Raw genomic sequence first — 25,875 nt, forward strand, 5'->3', positions numbered from 1 at the left:
GAGATTAATGCAAGTTCTAATTTAAAAAAAAAAAAAAACACAAACCCACAGCATATATAAACATAAAGTATGCTTTATACCTCTGAGCCCTGGCCTGAACCCCAGAGGACCACATATGGATTGACCCTGCACCTCCATGGTTGGAGATTGAGGATGACATACTATCTGGATAAAATGTCAACACCAGGGCAGACACCAATTCATGCAGCACACCTGGTGTCTGCTCCGTTGTGCTGGGTCCTGCCCTTAAGGAACTCACCTGTGCATCCAACATTCAGCATTTGGTACATGCTTAGTGAGCGACTATGATGCACCTAGCAGCAGGCTAGGACTGGGAATGGGGAGATGGTTACCGCCCTTGCATAATTTAGTCTGAAGAAACAGTACACAATGATAATAGTCTGATACATTGTCCCTCGGGGCAAGGGGATGTGTAGGTTATATTATGGACTCTCAGAATTGTGACTCCTAGGCTAACCTGGAGCAGAGAGTGGCAGTAGAGGTAGTTAGTCACATGAAGATAGAGGAGACTGGAAGAACTACATGTGTGAAGGTGAAAAGGAGGAGGTGATTTGGAGAACTGCAGGTATTCAGTTCAGTACAGTTCTGAACTGTATTTGGATGGCTGCTAGGAACCAGGGAATGGAGGGCACGCTTGAGACTGGAAAATACCTTTGGGATCAGTCCCAGCTCCTCATTTTGCAGGTGCATTCGGCAGCCACTTTGTGTCAAGGCCTTTCCTTAGCTGCTGTTCTCCCCACACCCCACCCTGAAATCTGCACCTTGCCCCCTCCCCTTCTTTAGAAGCCTTTCCTGACTCTCCTGTTTAAAATGACAACCCCCTCCTCTGATACTGTTCTCCCTGTGCCCCTTTGCAGCCTTACTTCTCACCATCTGACATACTACATTTTTACTTGCTTGTTTGTTTCTTCCAACTAAATTATAAATTCTGGATGGGTGCAGTGGTTCATGCCTATAATCCCAGCACTTTAGGAGGCCAAGGCAGGAGAATTGCTTGAGCCCAGGAGTTCAGGATCAGCCTGGGCAACATAGTGAGACCCTGTCTATATAGATAAAAAAAATTATTAAAAAAGATTGTAAATTCCCCGGGGGAGAGATTTTTTGGTCTCTTGATTCACTACTATATCCTACTTCCCAGAACAAGGCCTGATACCTAGTAAGTGTGCAATAAATATTTGATGAATGAATGAATTTCAGGTCTCCTGACACTCTCAGGCCATACTCCTTTCCATTCTAATCAGAACTTTTTTTGTCTCCTCATCACGGACTTGATAGATTGCTAAGGGCCTGTGTCATGTAGGGAAAGTCTTTGCTGCCTCTTTGCTGAGCTCTTTCCCTATTGACCCTTTACTGTGCTGTCCCATGAGAACTATTCTTGTGTCAGAGGGTTTGTTGGGTGCCAAGGAAACAGGGAAGTGGCTGTGCTCTGACAGCCCTTTCTCTGGGCTGTGCTTGTTAGTCATTGAGGTTTTGTTCAGCATGTTTGGCGCCCTGGAGCCTGGGGTCTGGTATGCCCACGAGGTGTACCCACAAATCCTGGGAGTGGCTATAGAAACTCCTTGGGGGAGCAAGATTGTTGTTTCCAAGGGGAATAAATCACTGTACCAGGTGTTTTTCCTCTTTTTTCTCCCTATATCATTCACTCGCCCCACCACACATCCATCTGTTTCCGAGTACCTCTTCTGTGACAGACCTGTGTGAGTGCCTGGGGACACCGAAAGAGCTCATAATTTTGTGTGGAAAGCCAGAGAAGTAAATAATGGCCAAACAACTAGATGCATTCTCTGCTTAGGGGTGGACTGAGGGGATGGAAGTGGCTCTCACCTCTGCTATAAGGTATAATGAGTCAGCTCTTAGACTCCCTTCTGCTTCAGATCAGGTCAGAGATTATTCCACTGTAACTCTTACAAAAGCTGTACATTTGTGTTTCAAATGTGGGGGTTGATGGAAGTGTGTGCAGGTGAATTAGAGGAGTCTGAAGTTCCACATGTCCCCTGGAGGTTGTTCTTTGGTGTAATGCCCTCAAACTGCCTCTTTTCTTCAAAGACAGAGACCCAGTACAAAAAGACTAAGACTTTATGTGAAGCAGTAATTTCCTAAGGAGGCCAGGCAGTTCTGTGCTTAGAGCACAGACTCAGAAAGAGGCAGATATACTTAATGTACATCACGTCTCTTGGTTACCTTGAGCAAGTACCGTGGCCTCTTTTAGTTTAATTTCTTCAGCTGTAGAATGGGCACAGTGATATCCACCTAATAGGATTATTGTGATAATTACAGGTAATGTAATTTAAAGCACCTGGCCCAGGCGCTACACCAGTGCTCAGCAAAACGGTAGTTTTCTTTCCTCCCTCTGATAGTGACAGAAGACAAGATTTGATTTTCTTCTAAAGGAAAAGTCAATCAAAAATTCTTTTGTCCTGAAAGTAGTTAAAGAACATTCCAGAGAGAAATTCTAGTTCTACACTATGTTTGCAAGCTACCCACCAGACACATGAACCAGAGCCCAGTGAGAGCCATAGAGGAGATTAGAGAAGGGAGAAAGTTTCTCTCTGGGTGTCAGTGGTCTGGCCTGGCTTCCAGGAAGAGGGTAGGCAGGGACATAAGGAAGGACAAAAGCCTCCTTTTCACTCCTAGCAGAGCTGTCCCAAGAGCAATGGAAATGAAGTGAGAGGACAGTACAAACCTGTTCCACCAGTATGCAAATCATGTAATGAAACACAAATGACTTAGCAAGAACGAGAGTGTGACTCACCCACTCATCTGACTCTGCTGGTTCAGACCAGAGGAACAGCCTCAAGTTCAGTCGGACACTTTCTAAGGAGGTTTTGTTGGAATTCCACCAGGCCCCAGTTCTGAAGCTAGGACAGGGAAGGAGAAGAGAACTCCACTGACAAAGTGAGTTCTACATGCCAGGGACTTACATACATCATTTCGGGGTATGGCAAACAGACATACACCTTTCTTTTTCTCAAATCCACAATCAGCAGGTTTTTTTTAAGCAACTGAAAGCGAAATCTTAATACAAGAAAAGGTCTTTAAGATTATATGCTGTTCTACTGAAGGGACTTTTTTACATCTGTGTCTTTCACAGAGTCTTGAATAGATGCTTCTAACATTTTAAAAAATAAACTATCTTCTTACACTGTATATGAGAAAACAGAAATTCATAGAAGCAGAATGACTTCTCCAGGGCCATACAGCTTGTATGTAGCAGAGAAAAGGTTCCGATCTAGTTGCTCTGGCTGCAAATTACTTTCTGCTGTGTCATAGTGGTGCTTGGGAAGTAGTTTGAGAGGGCTGATTCTCTAGCCCAGAGGCCATGCAGATGAGGAAGTGAATGCAGATAAGCCACAATGTCAGCAGTAGACTAGAAGAGGCCAAGATGATTTAGGCTTTCAGGTTTTATCCAGCTCTGCTTACCCTTTCAGGGCACCTAGGACTTTACTAAAGGCCCTGTGGGTGTTCTGATCTGGGAAAGTGTGTTTTGGTACAGAATAGGGGGATGGCGTCATCTATCAGAAGGGTTTGACTTCCTTTCTTGAATAAGTTGTACCTGTCTCCTGTGGAGTGGGAATAATTGGGAATAATCCAGAGTTACTTGTCCCCAGCCTCCAGAATGTACTCCCTGTTCCCAGTGAGGCCCAAACCTCTGGCCTGGAGTGGCTGGTGTGAACTGGGCTCTACACTGGCAAAATCCAATCCATTTAGCAGCAGTGAGATTGATGTGAGATGGAGAACGTCATTGTATGCCTGCTGCTACCAGCTTACTTCTCATATCAGATGTAGCCACTGGATGGAAAGTCATTGTGCAATCTCATTCTCAACTCTTCTTTAAGTTTCACCAAAACTTACTTGTTTTGGTGAAAATTGCCACAGTCACTGAGTAAATGTCATTCACCAGGGCAAAAAGGTAACCTGGATTTCTGAAAAGTATCCTGAGTTCCCATCCTGTGCCAGACAGGTTCCTCTCCATATTGTCTCCTTTGATACTGGCAAACCAGAGAAGGAGATACTGTACCACCTATTTTACAGATAAGGAGACTGAGGCTTATAGAAGTAAACTGACCACCCACTTAGTAAGTGATAGAGCCAGGACTGGAGTCAGGGCTATTATACCCTAAAATGCACTTTACTAATGCACCTCTTTCCCCAAAATCCCCAGCTGCAGACACCAGGATCAGTGCTGACCTTGAAGCATCCCTCCATAAATGTGTTAGTTACTGATGGATATCAGGGAACAAGGTCCCATCTGCTTACTGTGATTCCGTGTCTGACTGACTGCTCCCCAAAGGCATTCTTTTCCCTTGGCTCCCTACTCCTTTCTCATTCATAAGCACTCCCTTCCTTTCTGGAGCTATTCTCATGACTGGTCTCTTCCTCTCTTCTCAAATTCTTCTGGTGTATTTATTTTTTTCTTGTATTAAGCTCCAACCTTAAGTATCTGAATCAGTGGAAGGGGAGATGTGGGCCTTGTCCGGTTGGGAAACACGCCCTTCCTCTGCCCCACCCTCGGTTTCCAAGGCTTGTGACCTAAGCCTGCATGCAGGGGCAGGGGGAATGGTTGGAGGACTCGTAACAAGCATTTTCCGAGGACCTACCGATTTTTCAGCAAGGGAAGTTAGAAAGTCTTGCCGCTCCAAATTAAGAAATGTGATTAAAGAATAAAATCACCTATTTATTGAGTAGTATTTCATGCCATCCTCTTGATCTACATTATCAACCAAACTGGACCACAGCCTCTAAGAGAGTGGTTGCTGCACTTATTTTATATGTGAGAAAACGGAGGCTCAAGGAGGTTTTCCTGATTAAAATCTGTGCTCTGTCTGTTATGTACCCCACCCTTGTCCACTGCCAAGAATAGCTGAGGGAAGGCCAGACATACTGAGTACACTGCAAATGGATGATTCCTTGTTCCTTGAAGTTGCCATTGTCCTGAAGACATGTGTTGAGTTGGAGCTAGACTAACACCCTGTTTATCCCCATTTCCAAAAGAAATCATCTTTTCATCCACTGGTAGGTCATTAAGGGAGTAGTCTTCGGCCTATAGCTCCAATTCACTGACTTTGGTATTGCCTATAGTGACCCAGTCTTGCCTAGTTTGGTATTGCCTGTAGTGACCCAGTCTTGCCTAGAGCTCTTGAAAAGCACTGAGAGTGTGGTGCTCAGTGTTTTGCATGAAATCATTTAACTTTTCACTATTGCTTACAATAATATTTTCCAATTGTGATTCAAATAGGTAGGTGTTCTCTGAGAATAGTGATGAAAGGTCAAATAAGTATTCTTTCCTGCAGGACTTCTCAGAGCCTTTAGTAATCTTATAAGCATGATAAGTGACAAAAATAAGGATTTAGTATAGATCATTCGCCTACCTTTTTTGAAGAAGCCCTTAATATTCAGTGGAACACGGTTTGGGAAAGACCAGCCTGCAAAATAAGGTCTGGGTTGCTTAGTTTGACACTGAAAGCCCTTCATGAACTAGGCCCTCCTTGTCCCTGCAGCCCTATTTCTCATCACTGCTCACCCCGCTTCCCCAACACCCTCTTCTCCAGCTATACTGAACTATTTGAAGTTTTGGGGAACTTCTATGGCAGGCCTCTGAGCCACCCTCTGCCTGGAATATATATCCCCCATTCCTGCTCCCTTAAACCCAGCAAATACTCATTCACCTTTAGGATTCAGGTCAAGTATCCCTTCCAAATAGTAGTTGACCCTGGACTTCTTTCATAGCTCCTATAAAACACATTAGTACACTTATTTATTTTCTTGTATCCCTCAACTGTGTGCTCTATACGTCAGGATTTATAACTCCTCATTGTTCTTTGTCTTTAACACTTTTCTTAGTGCCTAGCTTCTTTCTTTTTTTTAAATTTAATTTATATTATGATTATTATTATTTTGCCTACTGCAACAGATTTGGTCTTTTAGGTTACCTTTAGAATCATTTTTTCTCCAGATCTTTTTAGGATGTCCATGGCAATCTAATAGTATTTACATATCAACTTCTGAATTTAAAAGTTGAGTGTTCTAAGTAAAATTCTCACTCTCTGTCTCTTCAAATTGTCCTTTACCTCCTTTATTCCATAAAGGCTCTGTGCAATCTTCTTCTACATTTTTAACTGGTTATTATTTATATATGAGAAAACCATTGTTTTTATCCCCTGTTTAGCAGGCAACGGCCTCAGTGCAATCTTTTGTCAGTATTCTTATTTTTTCCTCTTAAGTTTTTCCAATAATACATTTATATAATTTCAAAATGATCATAAAGTTGTCTGCTGTCTTCCATGTCTGTTTATTTGAAATAGTTTTCCATATAGTTGAGGATTCAGTCCTAGACACTTACGGCTAATAATGATTCTGGGATCTTCCACTCTTCTGTCTCATCAAGACTGACCACTTGCTTGCTCTTTTCTTGCCACCGAAGGAAGGTGTCCATTTGTCCCAGGAAGAGCAAACTTATGTCTTCAGCACTGCCGCAGGTCTATCTTTAGGCCATCAGCCTCCTCCCCTTCGCTCTCTTCCCTTCTCCTGCCTCTCCAAATGCTTTGATTTGTAGTTGGAAGTTCCTCTTGTCCACTTGCCTCTTCCCCCTCATTTCCCAAGTTCCCACAGGAACCTGGGAATAGGTTGTGCCCAGAGGTTAGAACGGAAACTGCAGCAAGATAACTCTGAGGGGACAATGCCTAGTTGACGTCATTTCAACTACTTTGCTTCAGCTAGAGGTGATTTTTTTTAATCTTCCATTTTTCTTCAGGTTACTCTTCTACTCCACCCTGTCTAGTGTCTGTCAACTTGTATTTGAAAGTTCCCTGGCATTGTCTTGTTGGTTTATTGTTTCCTTATATTCTCATTCAATATCCATAGTTCCAAGTGGTGACTTAGAAATGTGTCCTTGATAGAACTGCTTTCTTCTGAAGCAGAAGCATCTCATTGGGGATGTAATAATTTCCTCTTATCATTACATATTTAATTTCCATGCTGAGACCAGGTAGTGTGGGGATTATATAGCCATAATCCCCAGGGAAATACACAAATGTGTTAAGTAAGTTGTCATCAATTGTTAAAAAAAAAAAAAAAAAAAAAAAAAAAAAAAAAAAACCTTTGCAAGTCCTGGTTACTGCTCTTTAATTATTAGTTTCAATCAAGAGGAAGATAAAGAGAAACTATCATTTATTAAGTTCCTACTATGTGGCAGTATGCTAAGGTCATTTACACATATTGTTTTGCTCAGCTTTCCCTAGTTTTTCTCCCTAGATAAACTATTTGTCCCATTTTCTAGTGTGAAAACTAAGGCTCAGCATTTATTTATTTATTTATTTATTTATTTATTTATTTATTTGAGAGAGTCTCGCTCTGTTGCCCAGACTGAAGTGTAGTGGTGCGATCTCGGCTCACTGTAACCTCTGCCTCCTGGGTTCAAGTGATTCTCCTGCCTCAGCCTCCTGAGTAGCTGCGACTATAGGCACACGCCACCACACCTGGATAATTTTTGTATTTTCAGTACAGATGACATTTCACTATGTTGGCCAGACTGGTCTCAAACTCCTGACCTCAGGTGATCCGCCCACCTCAGCCCCGCAAAGTGCTGGGATTACAGGTGTGAGCCACTGCGCCTAGCCAGGCTCATCATTTAAATAACTGGCTTGAGGTCATGTTCAAATTGCTGTATCTGCAACATGCCACCCAAGGTCTAGATAGTCCCAGTTGGTAGAAATGTAGTGTGTGACACCTGGGGTTATAGTGCATGGGAGTGGGGAGTCACGTAATGTCTGTTCTCTTTGTCTCCTTTCTCCAGCTATACCTGCAGGCCCGCTTCACTTGGCGAGGAGCCCGCCTGCTCCGGCCCCTCCTGCAGTTCACCTTGATCATGATGGCCTTCTACACCGGATTGTCCCGCGTATCAGACCACAAGCACCATCCCAGTGATGTGCTGGCAGGATTTGCTCAAGGAGCCCTGGTGGCTTGCTGCATAGTAAGTAGCATCTTGTCCTCAGTATGCAAGTGGAGCCCTGGACTGTTGCTTGTTAAATGTTTCCAGCTCAGTGACTAAAGCGAGAGAGCCCTCGTTCCTGTTCCCTGCCTGAGGTCACCTGGCCTTAGGCCTTAGGACTCCTTCAGTAAAATGAGAATAATTCCTGCTTCTTCCCAGCCTGGGAATCAAATCTTCCCAGTCACTGGGATCAAAACTGGGATCAAAATCACTGGGATCAAAACTTCCCAGTGAGTTTTGATCCGATAGGGTCTGTAAATCTTCTCTGTAAATACAGAGGGTTTGGGCTCATAGAATGTTGCAACTGGAAGAGAGCTGAGATATTATCCAACTTGCTCATGTTATAGATGAGGAAATTTAGGGAAGAAACTTACCCAAGGTCATGTGTCAGCAGGTCATGCTTAGTGTCATGCTAAGTCTGTTGACCTAGTAGCAGGATCTAAGTCTCCTGACTCGAGTGCTCACATGCTGTTTTGGTGGACACTGAGTATGCAATGGGACTTCTCGGCTTCTTGGAAAATGCCTCCTCTTCCCTCTGTGACCTTGGGAGTGACTCAGACAGATGCTAAACTCAGTGTTCACTGGAGGAGGTTTTCTGAAGGCTGAGGCCTCTCTCAGGCTGACGGCCTTGTACATCGAGTCACAGACTTCCTAGGGATAACTTGGGATGGACCACATACTGATTTGCCCCAAATGAAGTACTTCATCTCTGACTCCCGGTGAAGGTGGGAGAAGGCATTGCACTTCTCTGAGCCTCCATCTGTAGGCGCTGCTTTTCCTGCCTGCTAAGAGTTTTGAGGGGCTTGTTCAGCAAACATGACTGAGCACCTACTTTGATATTGTGACTTCCTGGGCCCTCCTGAGGGGAGCTCACCCCACCCCAGCAGGAATCCCAGAATACAATAATAGCTGGATATTTAAGCACCACACAGGTAGGTTGTATTGTTGTTAGTATTATCCTTGCTCATTCACAGTAAGAATTATGAACAATAGAGAGATCTCAACCAGCTTCTTATCCTTTCCTGGTTTGTGAGCCTGGCTGCAGGCTCATGTCTCTATGCAGCCTCTCCCCAGCTCCTCTGTAACAGCACTAAACACTCTGGATTGAAATTGTGATGGGTGTCTTCCTTTAGGCTGTGAGTTCTTGGGGGCAGGGACCATTTGTAACATATATGTTACTCTCCCTGTCTTATCAAGGCCTCTCAGGGATTCTAGCTCAGACTAAGCAAATGTGTGCTTAACAAGCAAAAAGCCAGAATCAATGAGTTGATCTAACCCTTTTTGAGAACACTGTAGGGAGTATTCTCTTGAAGGTATAGGGATGAATAAGGCTCAGCCCTCCCAAGGAAATCCCATTCTTGCTCCTCTCACAGGCCAAGCACAGGAGCTCAGTGCCATGGGGGCTGTCATAGTGACATGTGCAGGGGGCTTCAGCAGGCAGGGAAGCACCTGACTCCATGTGCACGGGTCAAGGAGAGGGAGAAGGAGTTGCAGCAATCAGAGTGGGCGCCACAAAGAAAGCAGTATATGAACTGCCTGCAGCCTTTGAATGGGAATCCCAGCCTATGGGACTGGCTGTTTTAATGGCTTTCTCCCTTGCTTTCTTTTTCTTTTTTCTTTGTAAAAGTAAAGGCCAAAAGGGAGAGAAACCGTTAATGAGAGCAGCTGTCACTGACCCGCTTGTTCTCTGGTGCCTGGCCCTTTAATGTGAGGTGACAGTGGGGGATGGGCATTTGCACTGAAGGGTAACCCTTTACTGACTGTGCCCTCCTGAGCTTTGCTCTCAGCAGGAGGACAGCCTGCAGGGGCCTGCTGTTGTGGTTCCTTCTTGGCGCCACTGCCCTAATTGGACTCCTCTGCACCCCCAATTAAAAAAATTAAAAGGTTAGGGGATACTTACTAGCCTTCCTCTCTTTTATATCCTAAAACATGGGCCATAAGGAATTAGACAGAGTGTTCTGGAGGACTATGGCTTATTTTCAAGAAGTGAAATGAGGGTTCTGACTTGTGTCCTGTTTGGCTCTTGCTGACTGTAGCACAGTATAGGAATTTGATCCTAGCGTTTACAAAGACCTACTCTCTGCTGGTGCCATTCTGATACTTTACGCATTGTCTTCCTTTTTTTTTTTTTTTTTGAGAGTCTCGCTCTGTCACCCAGGCTGGAGTGCAATGGCGCGATCTCGGCTCACTGCAAACTCCGCCTCCCAGGTTGAAGTGATTCTTCCGCCTCAGCCTCCCGAGTAGCTGGGATTACAGGCACCCACCATCATGCCCGGCTAATTTTTGTATTTTTGTGGAGACGGGGTTTCACCGTATTGGCCAGGCTGGTCTTGAACTCCCGACCTCAGGTGATCCACCCGCCTCAGCCTCCCAAAGTGCTGGGATTACAGGCATGAGCCACCGTGCCCGGCTGCCTATTGTCTTCTTTTAGCCGCATTAAGCCGTTGTTCTACAGCCATTTTACAGAAGTAACTAGGCCCAGAGAGGTAACTTAAGTCATCCAGGGTCAGAGAGCTAATAGACAGCTGCACCACGATTCTCTTGGACTCAAAGCTATGCCCTCTGCACTCTGCAAGGAGAGGAAGTCCCTGAAGCTGAAGGCCCTGCAGTTAACCCGAAACAAAAGCTGCATAGTTAGCTGCTTAAAGAATATCATTTAATTGTGTCCCAGAGTCCTTCCGAACCCTTTGGGTGGATCCAGTTATTGCTTTGAGTTTGAAAGCCTGATTTACAATGTAAAGATGGTTTGGAAAGGGGTGATAAATATCTTTCTCTGCCTTTCGCCCACTCACCTGTGAACATGCAAGAACAGGGACTCAATCTTACTTATCATTTTTCTCCAAATGCCTGACACCCAGCCTGTGCTCAGTGGGACCTCATGGTCCAGAATGGCTTGGAATCAGCACTGAGAGATTCATTTCACTGAAGCCATCCGAGAGGCCCATTCAGGGAAGTGCCTGGAAGCTGTGGCTACTCAGAATAAAAGTTTGGGAATGTTCAGCTGGGAGAAAAGAAGATAGTGTCTTTTCCAGTCATAAGCTCCCAGGATTCTGTTGTCCTGGGTTTGATTGTGAGGGAGACAGAAGCAAAGCTCAGGACCCTGGATTGAGCAGAGATGGGTAGATCTGTGGGGAGGTGTGGGGAACCAGAGACCACGTGATGAAGACACCAGGTACCTGGGAGAGGGAACTGTGAGGAGGATCACGGGCATCTGCCTCATGGGTTTTGCAGCTTTATCAGGGTTGTGCAATGTAGCTGTCACGTGCCAGGCAGGAGTCTGTGGCCTCTGCTCTGCTTGTGCCACATTACAGAACTTTTCCCCACGAATCAGGGCCGCTGTGCCAGTGAATCCCAGGAAGGACCAAGTTCTCTTCTTACTGACGACTATGGCTATACTGAATGGTGTTTGAAACACAGAGACGTCACCTGAGGTTAGGAGGATCATTAAAAAAAACAGCACGTATGGCACAAAAGCCACCGCTAGAGGTGCCAAGAAACACAGAATCCATTTTCCAGTCTGCCAGATAACCTCCTGAGCCAAGCCTCTACGGACTCCCTGTTAACTGAGATGTAATCTTCGCCACATTTGCCGAGAGCCCAAGCACTTAGAAGGTAGCAAAACTGGAGTTGACCCCAGACAGTCTAACACAGAGCTGGCACTCCAAGACTCAGACTTTGGCAGGCCTCCTCTCATCTCTCTACCCCTTTACCTCCCGGCATGTCAAACATTTCAATATTTTCCAACACCCAAGTTTCTATATTAGATAGCTGTCCCCTTTGATGGAACACAGTTCCAGTTTCACTTCATCTCTGATGAAGCCTTCTGTGTTAGTTGCCTCTGGCTGCTGTAACAAATTACCTCGCATCTAGTGGCTTAAAAGAATGCAAGTTTATTTTCTTACAGTTCTGGAAGCTGGGAGTTAGAAAAGGGTCTCACTGAGCTAAAATCAAGGTGTTGGCAGGGCTGTGTTCCATCTAGAGGATCTAAGGGGAGATCTGTTGCCTTGCTTTTTCTAGCTTTCTGGAGTTACCTGCGTTCCTTGGCTTATGGCCCCGTTCTCCACTTTCAAAGCTAGCAGCATAGAATCTTCACTTCTCCCTCTCCCTCTCTCTCTCACATGCATACACTTCTCTGGCCTTTGTCTCCATTTGTCACACCTTCTTCTGTGACTTTTGTCCTTTTGCCTCCCTCTTTTACAGATGCTGGGACCACCTTGATAACCCAGGATGATCTCTCCATCTCAAGATCTTAGCTGAATCTCATTTTATCATGTAGCATCATTAATTGCTTCTGGGACTTAGGATGTGGGCGTCTTTGGGGAACATTGTTCAGCTTTCCACAACTTCCCCAGTCCCTGAAGACAGTATTGTCTCACTTCCTTCCAGTCCCCCATGGCCCTTTGCACTTTCTTCCTGCCATGGCTTTAGGCCTGATTTATTCACTGCCTGCTCATATGTGTGTCTCCTCAGCTAGATTGTGGGTGCCTTAATAGCAGAATCCATGGCTTAACCTTCTGATTATTTATTCTCAGTGCCTAGTATAGTAGCTGACACAATAGGTGCTTCATCAGCATTGGATAAATGGTGAATGATGTATTAGCTGGTGGCTTCAGGCCAGACACTTCTCTTCTGGGCCTAGTTTCCTTACCTGTGAATTGAAGCTGGAGGCCTTGTAGCTCCATGACCTTTGTGCACAGGCATTCTGTGGCACAGCTGACTTTGTAGTAACTGAAGTACCGTGCGTTACCCTAGAATGTTGGTTCCATAACTGCAGAGCCTTGGGCAACAGGCATGACAGCCAAGAACTTTTACCTGGGTCTGTTGAGGGTAGATCCTGTCACAGCAGGCAGACTTGTCTAGACAAAAATCACATGTCAAATGGAAGTCTGGTTTCCTCCTCCATTGCTTACTAATTGAATGCTTTCCAGAAAGGGAAGATAATGGAAGCCAGCACAGACGGAAGACCTATACAGTGTCATGGACTCAACACAAAGACACAAGCACTTAGGGTCAGCTAGGCCTGCCTGCACACCTTCAGAGATCTGTACAGGGGTACACGGGACAAAGGAGAGAGCCACAGCCCAGATAGACCACGAGGTGCATGGGCAGACCCGGTCGTACCCAGACAGACAGACGTCCATTCTGTCTGTCTTGCCAGAACTCAGAACCACAGACACACATAAACAGAGAGACAAATTAAAAAAAAAAAAAACACACACACACAGGCTCATATTGACTGTCCCAGCCCCCCTCCCGCCTACACACTCACTAAGTCACCCTACCAAGGATGTGAAATTTACAGCTGGACTCACCCAGGGACTAGGACGAAGGAACAGACATCAGTTCATTTCCTGTCTGGTGACAACTTGCATATCTGGTCACCTCCTCCCTGACCCTCTAACAGATGGCAAATTAGGGGACCCTGGGAGGGGTCAGGGGAGGGCCCGGCTGCCATTGCTGTGGGTTCAGCAGAGGAAGCAGCTGCTCATGGATTGCATAAATACACAGCAGAGTCTTTCCTGGTTTTCCTCTTCCCGGGGGTGTGGCTCTGCTCGCCGTTGCTCTTTTGTGTGCTGCTATCTTCCTCCAGATGTAGGGAAGGGCAAGGGCATTCTTTGTCTCTTCCCCAGTGAGGTGACCTTGGGAAAAGGCACCAGCAAGAATGCCAGTGTGAAGAAGAGTTCAGCGATGACAACCCCTGCAAAAGGAAACTGCAGTGCAGGGAGAGGCCAGGACACGCCCAAGGACACACAGTAGCAAATCGCCAGTTTCTTGATTCCATCTAAAGGGCTAAACAGTAAATTCCAAGCATGCTTGGCCATGAATTTGCAAGGCCTCTTCCTTCTCTAACAGGAGAGAGTCCCATCTATTCCCTTCTGACTTACCCCATTGCTGCCTGGGCACAGGGGAATGGATGAAATGAGCTCCCAAACCTCTTCTGGCCCTGCAAAAGTCTAGCTCTTTGCCCAGTAATGTGACCTTGAGTTAATGTGACCTTGCCACTGCTGGCCCCTACTCTTAGGCAGGTAGAAACATGGATGTGGGAGAGAGAAGGAAGCAAAGGAGTAAACTTTGGCCACTAATGGATAATGACAGTATCTTTGTAGTACTCTACAACTGGTCAAAATACAGTTGACCTTGAACAACATGGGGACTAGAGGTTCTGACCTCCAGCACAATAAAAAGTCCAAATAGAACTTTTGACTCCCTCAACACTTAAAGCTACTAATAGCCTACTGTTGACTGGAAGCCTTGCTGATAACATAAACAGTCAATCAACGCATATTTCGTATGTTTTATGTATTATATACAGTATTCTTACAATAAAGTAAGCTAGAGAAAAGAAGATGTTATCAAGAAAATTATAAGGAAGAGGAAATATATTTACTGTACATTAGGTGGAAGTGATCACCATAAAAGTCTTCATGCTGGTTGTTTCCATGTTGAGTAGGCTCACGAGGAGGAAGAAGAGGAGGGGTTGGTCTTGCTGTCTCAGGGTTGGCAGAAGCAGAAGAAAATTTGCATATAAGTGAACCCATGCAGTTCAAGTCCATGTTTTTCAAGGATCAACTTTACTTCTAAAACTTCCTTTCTTGTTCCCCTGCTAAGATGGATGGGCTGACGAAGCAGAGGCTCAGAGAGGGAAGTTATATTCCTGCCACTTGCTAGGTAAGCTGTCAGGATAAGTCACTTCACCTCTCAGCCACCTTTTCCAATCCCATGAGGTGGGGATGGTGATACCTAATGTGATTTTTGGATTGAGGATTTAGAGAATTAAAGATGCATCATGCTTGGCACATGCAACATGTTGATAGTGAGTTGTACATTAAGTACTATGCTTTGTTTAAAGATTCAGAGCTAAAAGGAGTTGGTCCTTAAAGAGCTTATCTAGTGCAGTAGCTTTCCAAGACTTGACCACCATCTATAATAAGAAATACACTTTATATCATAACCCAATAGAGTCACCCACACATAACTGAAACAAATATGTCACAAAATAAGACTTGCCCTTACTGTGTGAGACATTCTAATATTTTCTATTAACCTTCAAAAATGCTGGTGGTGACTACCTAGTTAGTTGATTTTGTAGCTTTTTTTTTTTTTTTTTTTTTTTTGAGACGGAGTCTCGCTCTGTCGCCCAGGCTGGAGTGCAGTGGCCGGATCTCAGCTCACTGCAAGCTCCGCCTCCCGGGTTCACGCCATTCTCCTGCCTCAGCCTCCCGAGTAGCTGGGACTACAGGCGCCGCCACGTCGCCCGGCTAGTTTTTTGTAGTTTTTAGTAGAGACGGGGTTTCACCGTGTTAGCCAGAATGGTCTCGATCTCCTGACCTCGTGATCCGCCCCTCTCGGCCTCCCAAAGTGCTGGGATTACAGGCTTGAGCCACCGCGCCTGGCCGATTTTGTAGCTTGCTAATGGCTTGAGAATGATCTAGTAGGAACAGACATGTAAACAGAGAAGTATAATAGAAGGGCACAGCTGCTGGGATGGGATACACTACTGAGGACAGTGCGGTTACAAGAGAAGAGGTGATTAATTCTTCTTGAGGGTGTTGTAAGACTAGAAAGAATTTTTAGAGTAGGTAATTCTTTAAAGATGAATGGCCATTTGCTGTAAGATACAAAAGATAAGGAAGGGAATTCCATGCAGAAGGAATAGCATGAAAACATGGAGATGGGTGAGAACATGATGTATTTTGTGACCCTAGAAATGCAGAACAACGGAACTTGTGGGATAATGGGAAGAGGTGACCTCAATGAATAGTAGCCTGCTTCTCCCTTTCAGCTTCAAAATTGGATGGTTTCTGGGAATGGGGTCCCCTGCCTTTGTCAAGCCTTGGTCATCTTTGGGTACTATGTTCCTAAGCTCCAGCTTCTACTGCATTTAGCACCCCATAGACAGAGCTGTCAGTCCCCTGGGTCCTCCTTACCAGACACCCTCCCTAATAGCCTATGAATATTTTCCTGGAAGGTTCCTTGGCACAGATTCCTGTACTCCATCAGTATTGCCCACAACTTTCTTTAAAGGGATGGGGAGAGGGCCAGGGGCGGGTCTTGCTATGTTGCCCAGGCTGGCCTTAAACTCTTGGGCTCAAGCCATCCTCCCACCTCAACTTCCTGACTAGCTGGGACCATAGGCACACGGCAGCATGCTCCGCAAAATTGCTCTCAACTTTCTTTGCTTCTCTAAACCCTCTTTGTTCGTTTTGTGGGACTAATTTCCTTCACATTCCTCAATAGCAGTGATGATTTGAATAGTTCTTCATAAGGTTGGATGCACGGTGGCTTACGCCTATAATCCCAGCGCTTTAGGAGGCCGAGGTGGGTGGATCACTTGAGTTCAGGAGTTCAAGACCAGGCCGGCCAACATCCCATCTTTACTAAGAACATAACAAAAATTGGCCAGGTGCGGTGGTGCACACCTGTAATCCCAGCTACTCGGAGGCTGAGGCACAAGAATGCTTGGACTGGGGAGGTGGACGTTGCAGTGAGTAGAGATGGTGTACCACATTCCAGCCTGAGCGACAGAGCGAGACTCTGTCTCAAAATAAATAAATGGATGAATGAATGAATAGTTCTTCAAAGTGTTTTCACATATATTTCATGTAAGCCTTACAGGAACCACAGGTAGGTGATTTTTTTTTTTTTTTTGAGACAGAGTTTCACTCTTGTTGCCCAGGCTACAACCTCCATCTCCCAGGTTCAGGTGATTCTCCTGCCTCAGCCTCCCAAGTAGCTGGGGTTACAAACATGCGCCACCACACCCGGCTAATGTTTGTATTTTTAGTAGAGACGGGGTTTCTCCATGTTGGTCAAGCTGGTCTCGAACTCCCAACCTCAGGTGATCCGCCCACCTCGGCCTCCCAAAGTGCTGGGATTACAGGTGTGAGCCACCGCGCCCAGCTGGTGGATTTTAAAAATAACATTTGCACACAAATATAGGGCAGACCCATCATTTGCAACTGTAAAACCTTTTCATCTTGTATAAATTCAAGACAAGTGTGACAGCTTGGATCACACACCCGTAGAAATTTTGGGACTATATTCTGCTGTCTGATTTCCAGTGTCACACTCTTTTCCATCTCATCATTTTCCCTCTCAGATATACTAGGAAGTCACTTAACAGAAATGCTCACAAATTCCCAGTGCCAAAAGCCACTGAAAGCCCTTTATTGCGGTCAAAAAATAATGATTTCAGTTGGATAATCCCATCTAGTTAAAAAACAAAGCTGCCAAAGGTGGCTTTTCTTTAGATAGCACTTACTGTACTTAGGACATGAGGGTGAGCCAGGTCCCAAGGCTTTCTCCTCCAAAGAGAGTTATTCCTTCCTTAATCCATGAGATTGTTCAGTGTGGTAGACCAGAAAGCTAAAAGGAAATCCCAGGGCCAGAGCACATGGGAATACGTGTGTCATGTATCAAAGCCTATGGCCTAATGCTAAGATGGAAGGTTATTAAAAGTTCAATATGGGTACCAAAGAGAGAAGGGTCATTCAAAGAAGGTAATTGTGTGCTCAGTGTAGATTGTCTAAGACACACAGCCATGCAATGGCGGGTGTGGGATTTGAGCCCATCTGTTAATCTCCACAGACTGTCCACTAATGGCTCTCTTAACTGTTGTCTGCATAACAAATAACTGTAGTGTTTGTTAAAATGCAGATTCCAAACAACACTCTCAGTAGGTGTTAGATGGACCCAGGAATCTGCTATTTCAGGAAGCTCCCAGGTGATTCTGAAACAGATGGTTTGAGGACAACACTTTAGGAAATACCAGAATAGATGACGCTCAGTTTTCTTGAGGTTCTAAGACTCAAAAATTCTTTTTCTTTTATAGTTATCTACCTTTTGCTAGCATTTCAGATCAATGTGTTATGTAAGGATGGGATTCCTATTTTCAAGGAGTTCACTTACACGCAGGGACTCTAGGAACATTTAAAGGATAATTTTATTGTTATAATCTGCCCGTAACAAAATTAACAAAATGATCCTCAAAATTCGCTGATTTAGCCATTCCTAGCAATGAAAGGAGGAAGCTGGCTACCTACCAGACTTCTTGTTTCTGGTGTACTTGGTTCTTGGTGACCTCTAGGCAGGCAACACCCCAGCAGGGCTGGACTGTTTGTGCTTCCTGGGAGGTTAACATTTCCAGAGTGTGAATGCTGGTATAAGCCATCGGAAGCATCTTCCTCTTTGAGTGTGCCAACTCTTGGCCAAAGATAGCCCTAGAAACTGTAAGAACTTTGAGAGCAGATTCTGTTCGTCCTATAGAAAACTCCCATCAGCATATTGCCTCTACGTCCAGCTAGAATGTGTCAGATTTCACATGTTTGTTCACAGTCTCAACCACTCTTTTTTCCCCCCTCTCTCTTTTTTCTTTTTCTAGTTTGTTTTTTCTTATCTCCTCATCACAGTGAATGGGGTTCTTACAGCTTAGAGTTGTCTTGTGTGTACTCTTGCTCTTGAAGGAAGGAGCTACATTGTCCACAGTGCTTGGGTAAATTAGATCATCTTCCACCCTGGGATCACAGAACAGTTGACTCCTTTTGACTCAGGAGGAGGTCAGAATTACTTCCCCATAGATAAATCCATAGAAACAGAAAGCAGATTGATGGTTACCAGGGGCTGGGGAGAAGAGGGAATGGGACATGGCTGCTGAAAGTTTATGATAGAGTTTTATTTTGGGGTAATGAAATGTCTTGGAATTAGATAAAAGTGATGGTGGTACAACACTATACAGTACCAAATGCCACTGGGGTGGGGGGGAATAACTCCCCCAAGACAATGTCACAGGCAGAGGAAAGCGAGTTATATATATTTCTTTCCTAGCATAGTTACCGAAATTTTAAGTTTTTATGGGAATAAGTGCAAAGATTTCTAGAGTTGAAAACAGAACTAGGAAGAAAAATATTGCCTCCCTCGCAACATACCCACCCCAAACATATCACCTCTACCAGCTGCAGTCCTATCCTCAACGTTTCAAAATCCATCTCTTCTTCTTTGTCTTTACTGCATAGGTGTTGTTCAGGACTCATCCTCTCCTAGACTCTTTCATCCCTGCCTCCAGGCTCACTACATGCTTTCTGACTCCATCTCCATTTTAGTTACCATTGTGATTTTTTTTTTTTTTTTTTTTTTTTTGGTCTGAGACAGAGAGTCTCGCTCTCTCGCCGAGGCTGGAGTGCAATGGCACCATCTTGGCTCACTGAAACCTCCACCTCCCAGGTTCAAGTGATTCTTCCGCCTCAGCCTCCCGAGTAGCTGGCATTATAGGCACCCGCTATCACAGCCACCTAATTTTTGTGCTTTTTTAGAGGGGGGTTTCACCATGTTGGCCAGGCTGGTCTTGAACTCCTGATCTCAAGTGATCCACCTGCCTCAGCCTCCCAAAGTGCTGGGATTATAGGCTTGATCCACTACGCCTGACCTCCAACATGATCTTAATGCAGGTCTTTCCAATGTGTTGCTTCCCCACTTTTGCCTTGACAATGATTCCTAGAGCTAAAACAATGAGATCTGAACTGCTTAACCTGTCCCAGGAGGCTTTTCAATATCTAGTCCTCTCCTCTCCAGCCTCTTTGACTGCTCCACCTTAGATATACTGAGCTTCCTGCAGCTCCCGGATGTGCTGTACTCCCTTTCTCCTGTGTCTTTGCACACACTATTCCCTTTGCCTGAAACAACATCCTAGCGTTCACTGCCTGGTTAACTCCTCCTTATCCTTCAAAGCCGAGATCAAATAGACATCCTTTAGGAGAAGCCTTCTAAGGCCTGCTTCCCACTCCCCTTCAGTCTGGGTTAAATGCCACATTCTCTGTGCTTCCTCAACAGCCTGGCTTCCCTCCATCATAATCCTTAATATGCTGTATTGTGGTCATCTGTTTACCTGGCTCTCTAACTCACTGGCCTACAAACTCCCGGAGGGTAAAAGACTGTCTTAATGTATATTCATCTTCATATTTTTGGAGTTTAACACATAGCAGGAATCCAATAAGTATTTATTGATTGCATTCATTCATTTTCCAAAAAGTAACGTATAAAATTCAAAGCATTGGAGAAACGGAATTGAAAACAAATGTTCTGCGCATTGTAACTTAGATCTCTTCTTGGTGCTTAGGGTATAGTTTTTCTTGTTTTCTGGAACTGTATTTATTGTCCAATGTGTCCTTTCGCACAGCAGAGCTCTGTGGAGTAGGATTGTGGGCTGGGAGTGGGTTTATCTCATAGACCTAAGACAGCCACTTAATTTGTATAGACCCTTCCCAGCCTGGGCCTCTGGGTTTTCTTTCTGGGTGGAGATCATCTTCTGTAGGAAATGAAACTGCTCCAAGCCAAGAAGCTTTTACTTTTGCTAGGTCTTTTTGTGTTCTGCTGTTCAAAAATTAGGAAGACCGAACCCTGTTTCAGTCTTGACAGTATTATGTTTCACGATCCCAAAAACAGTGTTTGTATAACCTCAAGTCATGCTGAAAGTGAAATACAGCTTAAAGTGGGATTCTGCTGGACCTCACTCAACTTTTCACCTCGCCGCTTGGCTCCGTGCGGGCAGTATTTGAGTATGGTTCCCCCTCAAGTCTGTAGGAGTTGTATTGTCAATAAGGTCCAAGGCCAGAGTGCTTGCTTTCTAGTAAGTAGAGAGAATTTTTGAAATTCAATGACAAACATTTATTAAGCCCTTGTTGTGTACAAGGCTCAAAGCTAAGTGCTTTGGGTGATTCAGGGTGATTAGGGATAGGATTCCATCTTCAAGAAGCCTCCCATCTAGGAAGAAAGGCCGATAAGCAAAGTTTTGGACACATGGGAGAGCATGGCTTTCTCTGGGTCCAGTAATTACTTTGGTATCCAGATCATTAGAGAATGGAACACCTTCTATTGAACTATGCAACAGTCACAGGTTTAGATCTTCTCAAGTTATTATTGCCTTTAATCTTCATATGATTCTTATCTTGCAGTTAGGAAATGGAAACCCTAAGATGTAGAGACTATGAGCTCAGAAAATTAGATTGGGAGATAAGCCAGTAGATTGAGGTGGTAGATTGTTCAGGATCTTGAAGGGGAAGTGCTGGGGATGGGGGAGCTGTCCCCAGCTATATTTGCCCTTGGCAGATGGGATGGATTCTGGGAGAAAGAGCTCTAAGAAATTAGACCTGTACGACTTATTTTCATGAATCTAGCTGCTAAGCTGGGTTAAGTGAAGTTAAAAGTAGTGATGGGCCAGGCGCAGTGGCTCACGCCTGTAATCTCAGTACTTTGGAAGGCCGAGGCAGGCAGATCACGAGGTCAGCAGTTCAAGACCAGCCTGGCCAGCATGGTGAAACCCTGTCTCTACTAAAAATATAAAAAATAGCCGGGCACAGTGGCACGTGCCTGTAATCCCAGCTACTCAGGAGGCTGAGACAGGAGAATCGCTTGAACCTGGGTGGCAGAGGTTGCAGTGAGCCGAGATCGTGCCACTGCACTCCAGCCTGGGTGACAGAGTAAGACTCCGTCTGAAAAAAAAAAGAAGAAAAAAAAAAGAAAGTAGTGATGGAGAGATTGATCAAAACCTCTTCCTCTGAGACAAAGTGAAGAATAAAGGGGAGGATCATTTTGAGCTACAGACGAGGACATTGTTGTCTGCACCTCTCAGATGATAACATCATTTTAGTACAAAAAGAAGTAAGGCCACTGGGGGAGATCAGGAAAAATGTGGGGCTGGGGCTGGAGTGGAGAAGAGTTGAAAAGTTTAATTATCTTCACACTGAACTTTAATCGAGTCTGTTTCCTCATACTGGGGACACTTGAAAACTCTTTCCCAAACCAACTACAAAGTATTTTCTGGCAGGGGAGCCTAGAGCCTACTGGCAGGTTGTGCACAGATCTTTTTTTTCCTGATCCTCAAGTTTGACTCTGATTAGGAGACAAATCTTTTGGTACCATGGTTTTCACTGTTCAAACCTCCTGACAAAAGAAAGGGAGAAAAGACTGAATTTTTTTCCCTTGCAAAGTGGTACATCCAATAGCACTCAAACTGTGAATGTATTACGATGTTACACTTCTTGGCTAATATTTCATTTTCTTGTAGTAGCATAGAAGTAGCCTAGCTTTATTTTTTTTTAACAACAAAATAATACTTATTAAATGTTTTGGTAGGTAATATATGTAATGGGTACAAAATTCAAAAGGTACAACAGGTTTTACAATGACCAGTAAACATCTGTTTCACCTTTGCCTTCTAGCCACCCAGTTCCCTTCTCTCGAGGTAACCAGCATCACCAGCTTCTTGCTGTGATTTTTATAGCACTTTCTTGATTGCTGTGTTGCTACAGAAGGGACATTGTGAAAATGAGCTTAACAAATAATGCAAGTCCCTACTGTGGCCAGGCCCTGGATCGCTAGAGCCTTAGTTTTGGTAAAATCTTATTAAGAACTTCGTTTTCTTGCCTATAATGTGGCCAGAGTGAAGCCATAGTGCTGTCATTAGTAGTGAGCACATTACCATCTGCAGGACAAAGACTCATCAATTCAGAAAGCTGTTGGATATAGGAACTTTGATAGTGTTTTAGTTGCTATTTTGAAACCCGGCCATGTGTTTCCTATTAAATTACATGACTGATAGCTGCCGCTTATGGTTACTTAGTAGAAACTCCTGTTGCTAAATGGCTCAAATGGATGTCTGTGTATTTATTTTGCCATCTAATACAAAGCACAAATTTTTCTTACTCCAGTAGCTCATCAAACTCTTGAATCTTTCATCATAAGTTCATTGAGGCAGGAACTCTGCCTGTGCCGCCATCACACCTTTGCAAGTGGCATTCAATAAATGTTTCTCAAGTATTACAAGAAAGATTCAGTGAGGTCACATTCCCAGGAGGAAAAAGGACGCTAGGAATAAGTGACAGGAGATTTTTCATTAACCTTTCCTCCAGGTTAGTTGCCAACTTTCTCAGAGAACCTGGTTTCTTGACCCCCATCAAATGGTTGATATCAGTAGGTTTTCAGGAAAAATAGTCACCACTGCCTGACTTCAGCTCTTGCTGATAGGAGTTCATGTTGGCTGATCTTTTCTGGTTACACCCTGGATTCCTTTGTGAGGAAAGGGAAAGTAGTGTGAATTAATGACTATAACTAATTATGACCTGCTTCCTTTGTTTAGGAACTTATCTTCCATTGCTATTCGTTTGCCTTGAGAAATAAGGAAATGTGGGTTGCAGATATGGGCACTGGACTGAGAGTCCTTAGAAGTGGATTCTACTGAACTGGTGTTGTGCAACCTGGAGCATGTCACTGCCTTTTCCTGGGCCTCAGTTTCCCTATCTGTACAATAAGCCTTGACGATGTGATCTCTATCGCCCTTCCCTATTCAAAGAGTTATGATTTGGGGCCCCCTTTCCTGAAGTCTGTGCTCCTCTGACCTTCCTTTACCCTGTGTACCCAGACCCCAGATATCAGTTACTGACTTCGATCTCTGATTCGTGCTTCTAGGTTTTCTTCGTGTCTGATCTCTTCAAGACTAAGACGACGCTCTCCCTGCCTGCCCCTGCTATCCGGAAGGAAATCCTTTCACCTGTGGACATTATTGACAGGAACAATCACCACAACATGGTGTAGGTGCCACCCACCTCCTGAGCTGTTTCTGTAAAATGACTGCTGACAGCAAGTTCTTGCTGCTCTCCAATCTCATCAGACAGTAGAATGTAGGGAAAAACTTTTGCCCGACTGATTTTTTAAAAGGAAAAAAAAAATGTTTTACTTTGTGGCCTTCCAAAATAGGTAGTGTTCGCCTATGTGGAAACAACAGCAAACTAACACCAAGTGCCATAGTCCTGGATGTGCAATTGGTTTAAGTGTTCATGTTCTAGTGAACACAGCTTGTTCAGGAACAAACACTAAAATGATTTGAGTAGAGGCTGCTGGTCACCTTTTGTGACCTGAGGAATCCCAGGCCTGTGAGAAAAGCAGAAATTCACATTGTAGCACACGATGCCAGAAATAGCACTGAATCAAGAAAATAGCCATTGCAGAGCTGCCCTCTTGAGTCTTTCTGTCCATCCCATTCTATTCTGTACTGTGACTTTAGTTCAGGAAGTTTTGTTTTGTGTTTTAAATAGAAGGAAAGAGCAAGTTTGCTCAGTCAAGTGATCAGATCCCAAATCCAGATTCCCAGTGCTAAGGCCTTACCACCTCCCCTGCCCATTGGCCAACAACCATAGTTCCTCACATTAGTGATTAGCAGACTCTTTGTGGACGAGTGAATTTCACAAATAGCACAATTTCAGAAGAAATCGAGGGCACAGGCCCTCACTTTTCTTCTTTTGACGCACCATCCTGTGATGTTGAAATGTCAATTGCAGGAGGCTGATGTTGTGCACGTCAATCACCGGGCACTTGCACACTCTTAGAAACAGTTCGACTTCGGTGACTGCCTTCTCCCTTGAAATTCTTGCTGCGTGCCCACCAGGATTTCCTGTGAGGGCTCGGGATGAGCAAGGCATGGTCTGCCACCAGCTGATGGAAAGCAGCCTTCTGTACAACAGATGGGAGAGTGAAGGGGGCAGAATGAAAATCGAACCAACCTTTTAGCTGTTGCAAATCAGAAGGAGCCAGAGAAGCAGGCAGTCTCATGCCTGAGAGGTTACCCTTCAGGATGACAGAGCTGAGGGTCTTTGTAGGAGTTGCTCTTGCTGTGTAAAGCACTATTGTCTTGGGGTTGACCCCTAGGGCAGTTCTTGATAGGTTCTGCTGGGCAGAACATATGGGTTAAATCTCGGTAGAGAGTTTTCCTCATCCTCTATCCATAAGTGTCCTTCCATGCAAGGTCCTACTCTAGGTGATAGACAGGGACCCCTTCTACTGAACCTTTTGAGGAAAGGAGGAAGGAAGAAATGCGTTTAGATCTTGGATGCAGACCTTTCAAAGGGTTACATGTAACCATATGGATCAACCACATGCACATCCTTACTACAGAATCCGTCCTTTCATTTCAACTTATAGCAAGCTATGATTTTTATATATAAATATTATATAAATAATGTATAAAACATTAAAAGTTAACTATGTAAGATATTATTTCTGAAACAATTTTAGCTATATCCACTATGATTATAAACTGTGTCTCGACCTGTGTTATTTACATTAGCTGCTTAAAAAAGCATTGAGTTAATTTTTTAAATATCAACTAAAATATCATAGTTCTGTGGTAGACATTGTTTTATAATGAAAGAAATAACTGCAACTAGAGAAAACTGTATAAAAACATTAAATTGTCAGTATTTTTGTAAGGTTCCATTTTGTAAAGAGAATAATATTCAAAGACTTTTGTAGCATACAAAGTGAAAACTTGTATCTGCGAAACTATACTTGTATTAAATGTGCTTTTTAAATAAAAGCTCGTAACACAACTAATTAAGGACTTGCAAGCCTGAAGTGTTTGAGAGATGTTTGTCTCAGGTGTGCGGGTAGGAGAAGGAAGAATCACAGGCTGGCCTCTTTGAGTGGGCTTGCCTCATCTCAGGGCACCAACTCCTGATTTTTTTCAGTGGGAAATGTGGTGGTCATAGGGTAGATACCGATGTCTGCCCTGCTCTTTCATCTCTGAAAGCCTGTTTGCAGAATGAGGCCCTGGCTCTACCCTCATCTCAGGCTCTTCTAGAGACCTTTTGTATTCTAAAAGGGATTTTTCCATCAGAGGGGTAGGAGTTGTAGGAGCCCCAAGGGCAGATAAGCAGACTTCACTCTAGATAAGGTATGCTGGGGGAGCTGTACTGAGGGAATCCTGTACACAGTCCACATCAAAGGAAGGTGCAGGCACTGCTGAGAATAGCATGTGGCTCCTGCTTCCCTTCCTTGTGTTTCTCCAACCTGGAAGAAAAGGTGAAGCTAGAAATTCACAT

At 44.4% G+C, this 25,875-nt stretch overlaps 1 protein-coding gene across 1 annotated transcript in view; it reads left to right on the plus strand.

Moving 5' to 3' along the window:
- PLPP3 (phospholipid phosphatase 3) overlaps positions 1-25,387 on the plus strand; it is an 84,815-nt gene extending 59,428 nt beyond the window's left edge. The window contains exons 5-6 of the mRNA XM_023187764.3: positions 7,814-7,990; positions 23,468-25,387. Of these exons, the coding sequence (XP_023043532.1) occupies positions 7,814-7,990; positions 23,468-23,593 (303 nt within the window). The 3' untranslated portion in view covers positions 23,594-25,387. The remainder of the gene's footprint in view (positions 1-7,813; positions 7,991-23,467) is intronic.
- The last annotated feature ends 488 nt before the right edge of the window (positions 25,388-25,875 follow it).

This window comes from Piliocolobus tephrosceles, chromosome 1 (assembly GCF_002776525.5).
Source record: "Piliocolobus tephrosceles isolate RC106 chromosome 1, ASM277652v3, whole genome shotgun sequence".
In the NCBI taxonomy this organism is placed as follows: domain Eukaryota; kingdom Metazoa; phylum Chordata; class Mammalia; order Primates; family Cercopithecidae; genus Piliocolobus; species Piliocolobus tephrosceles.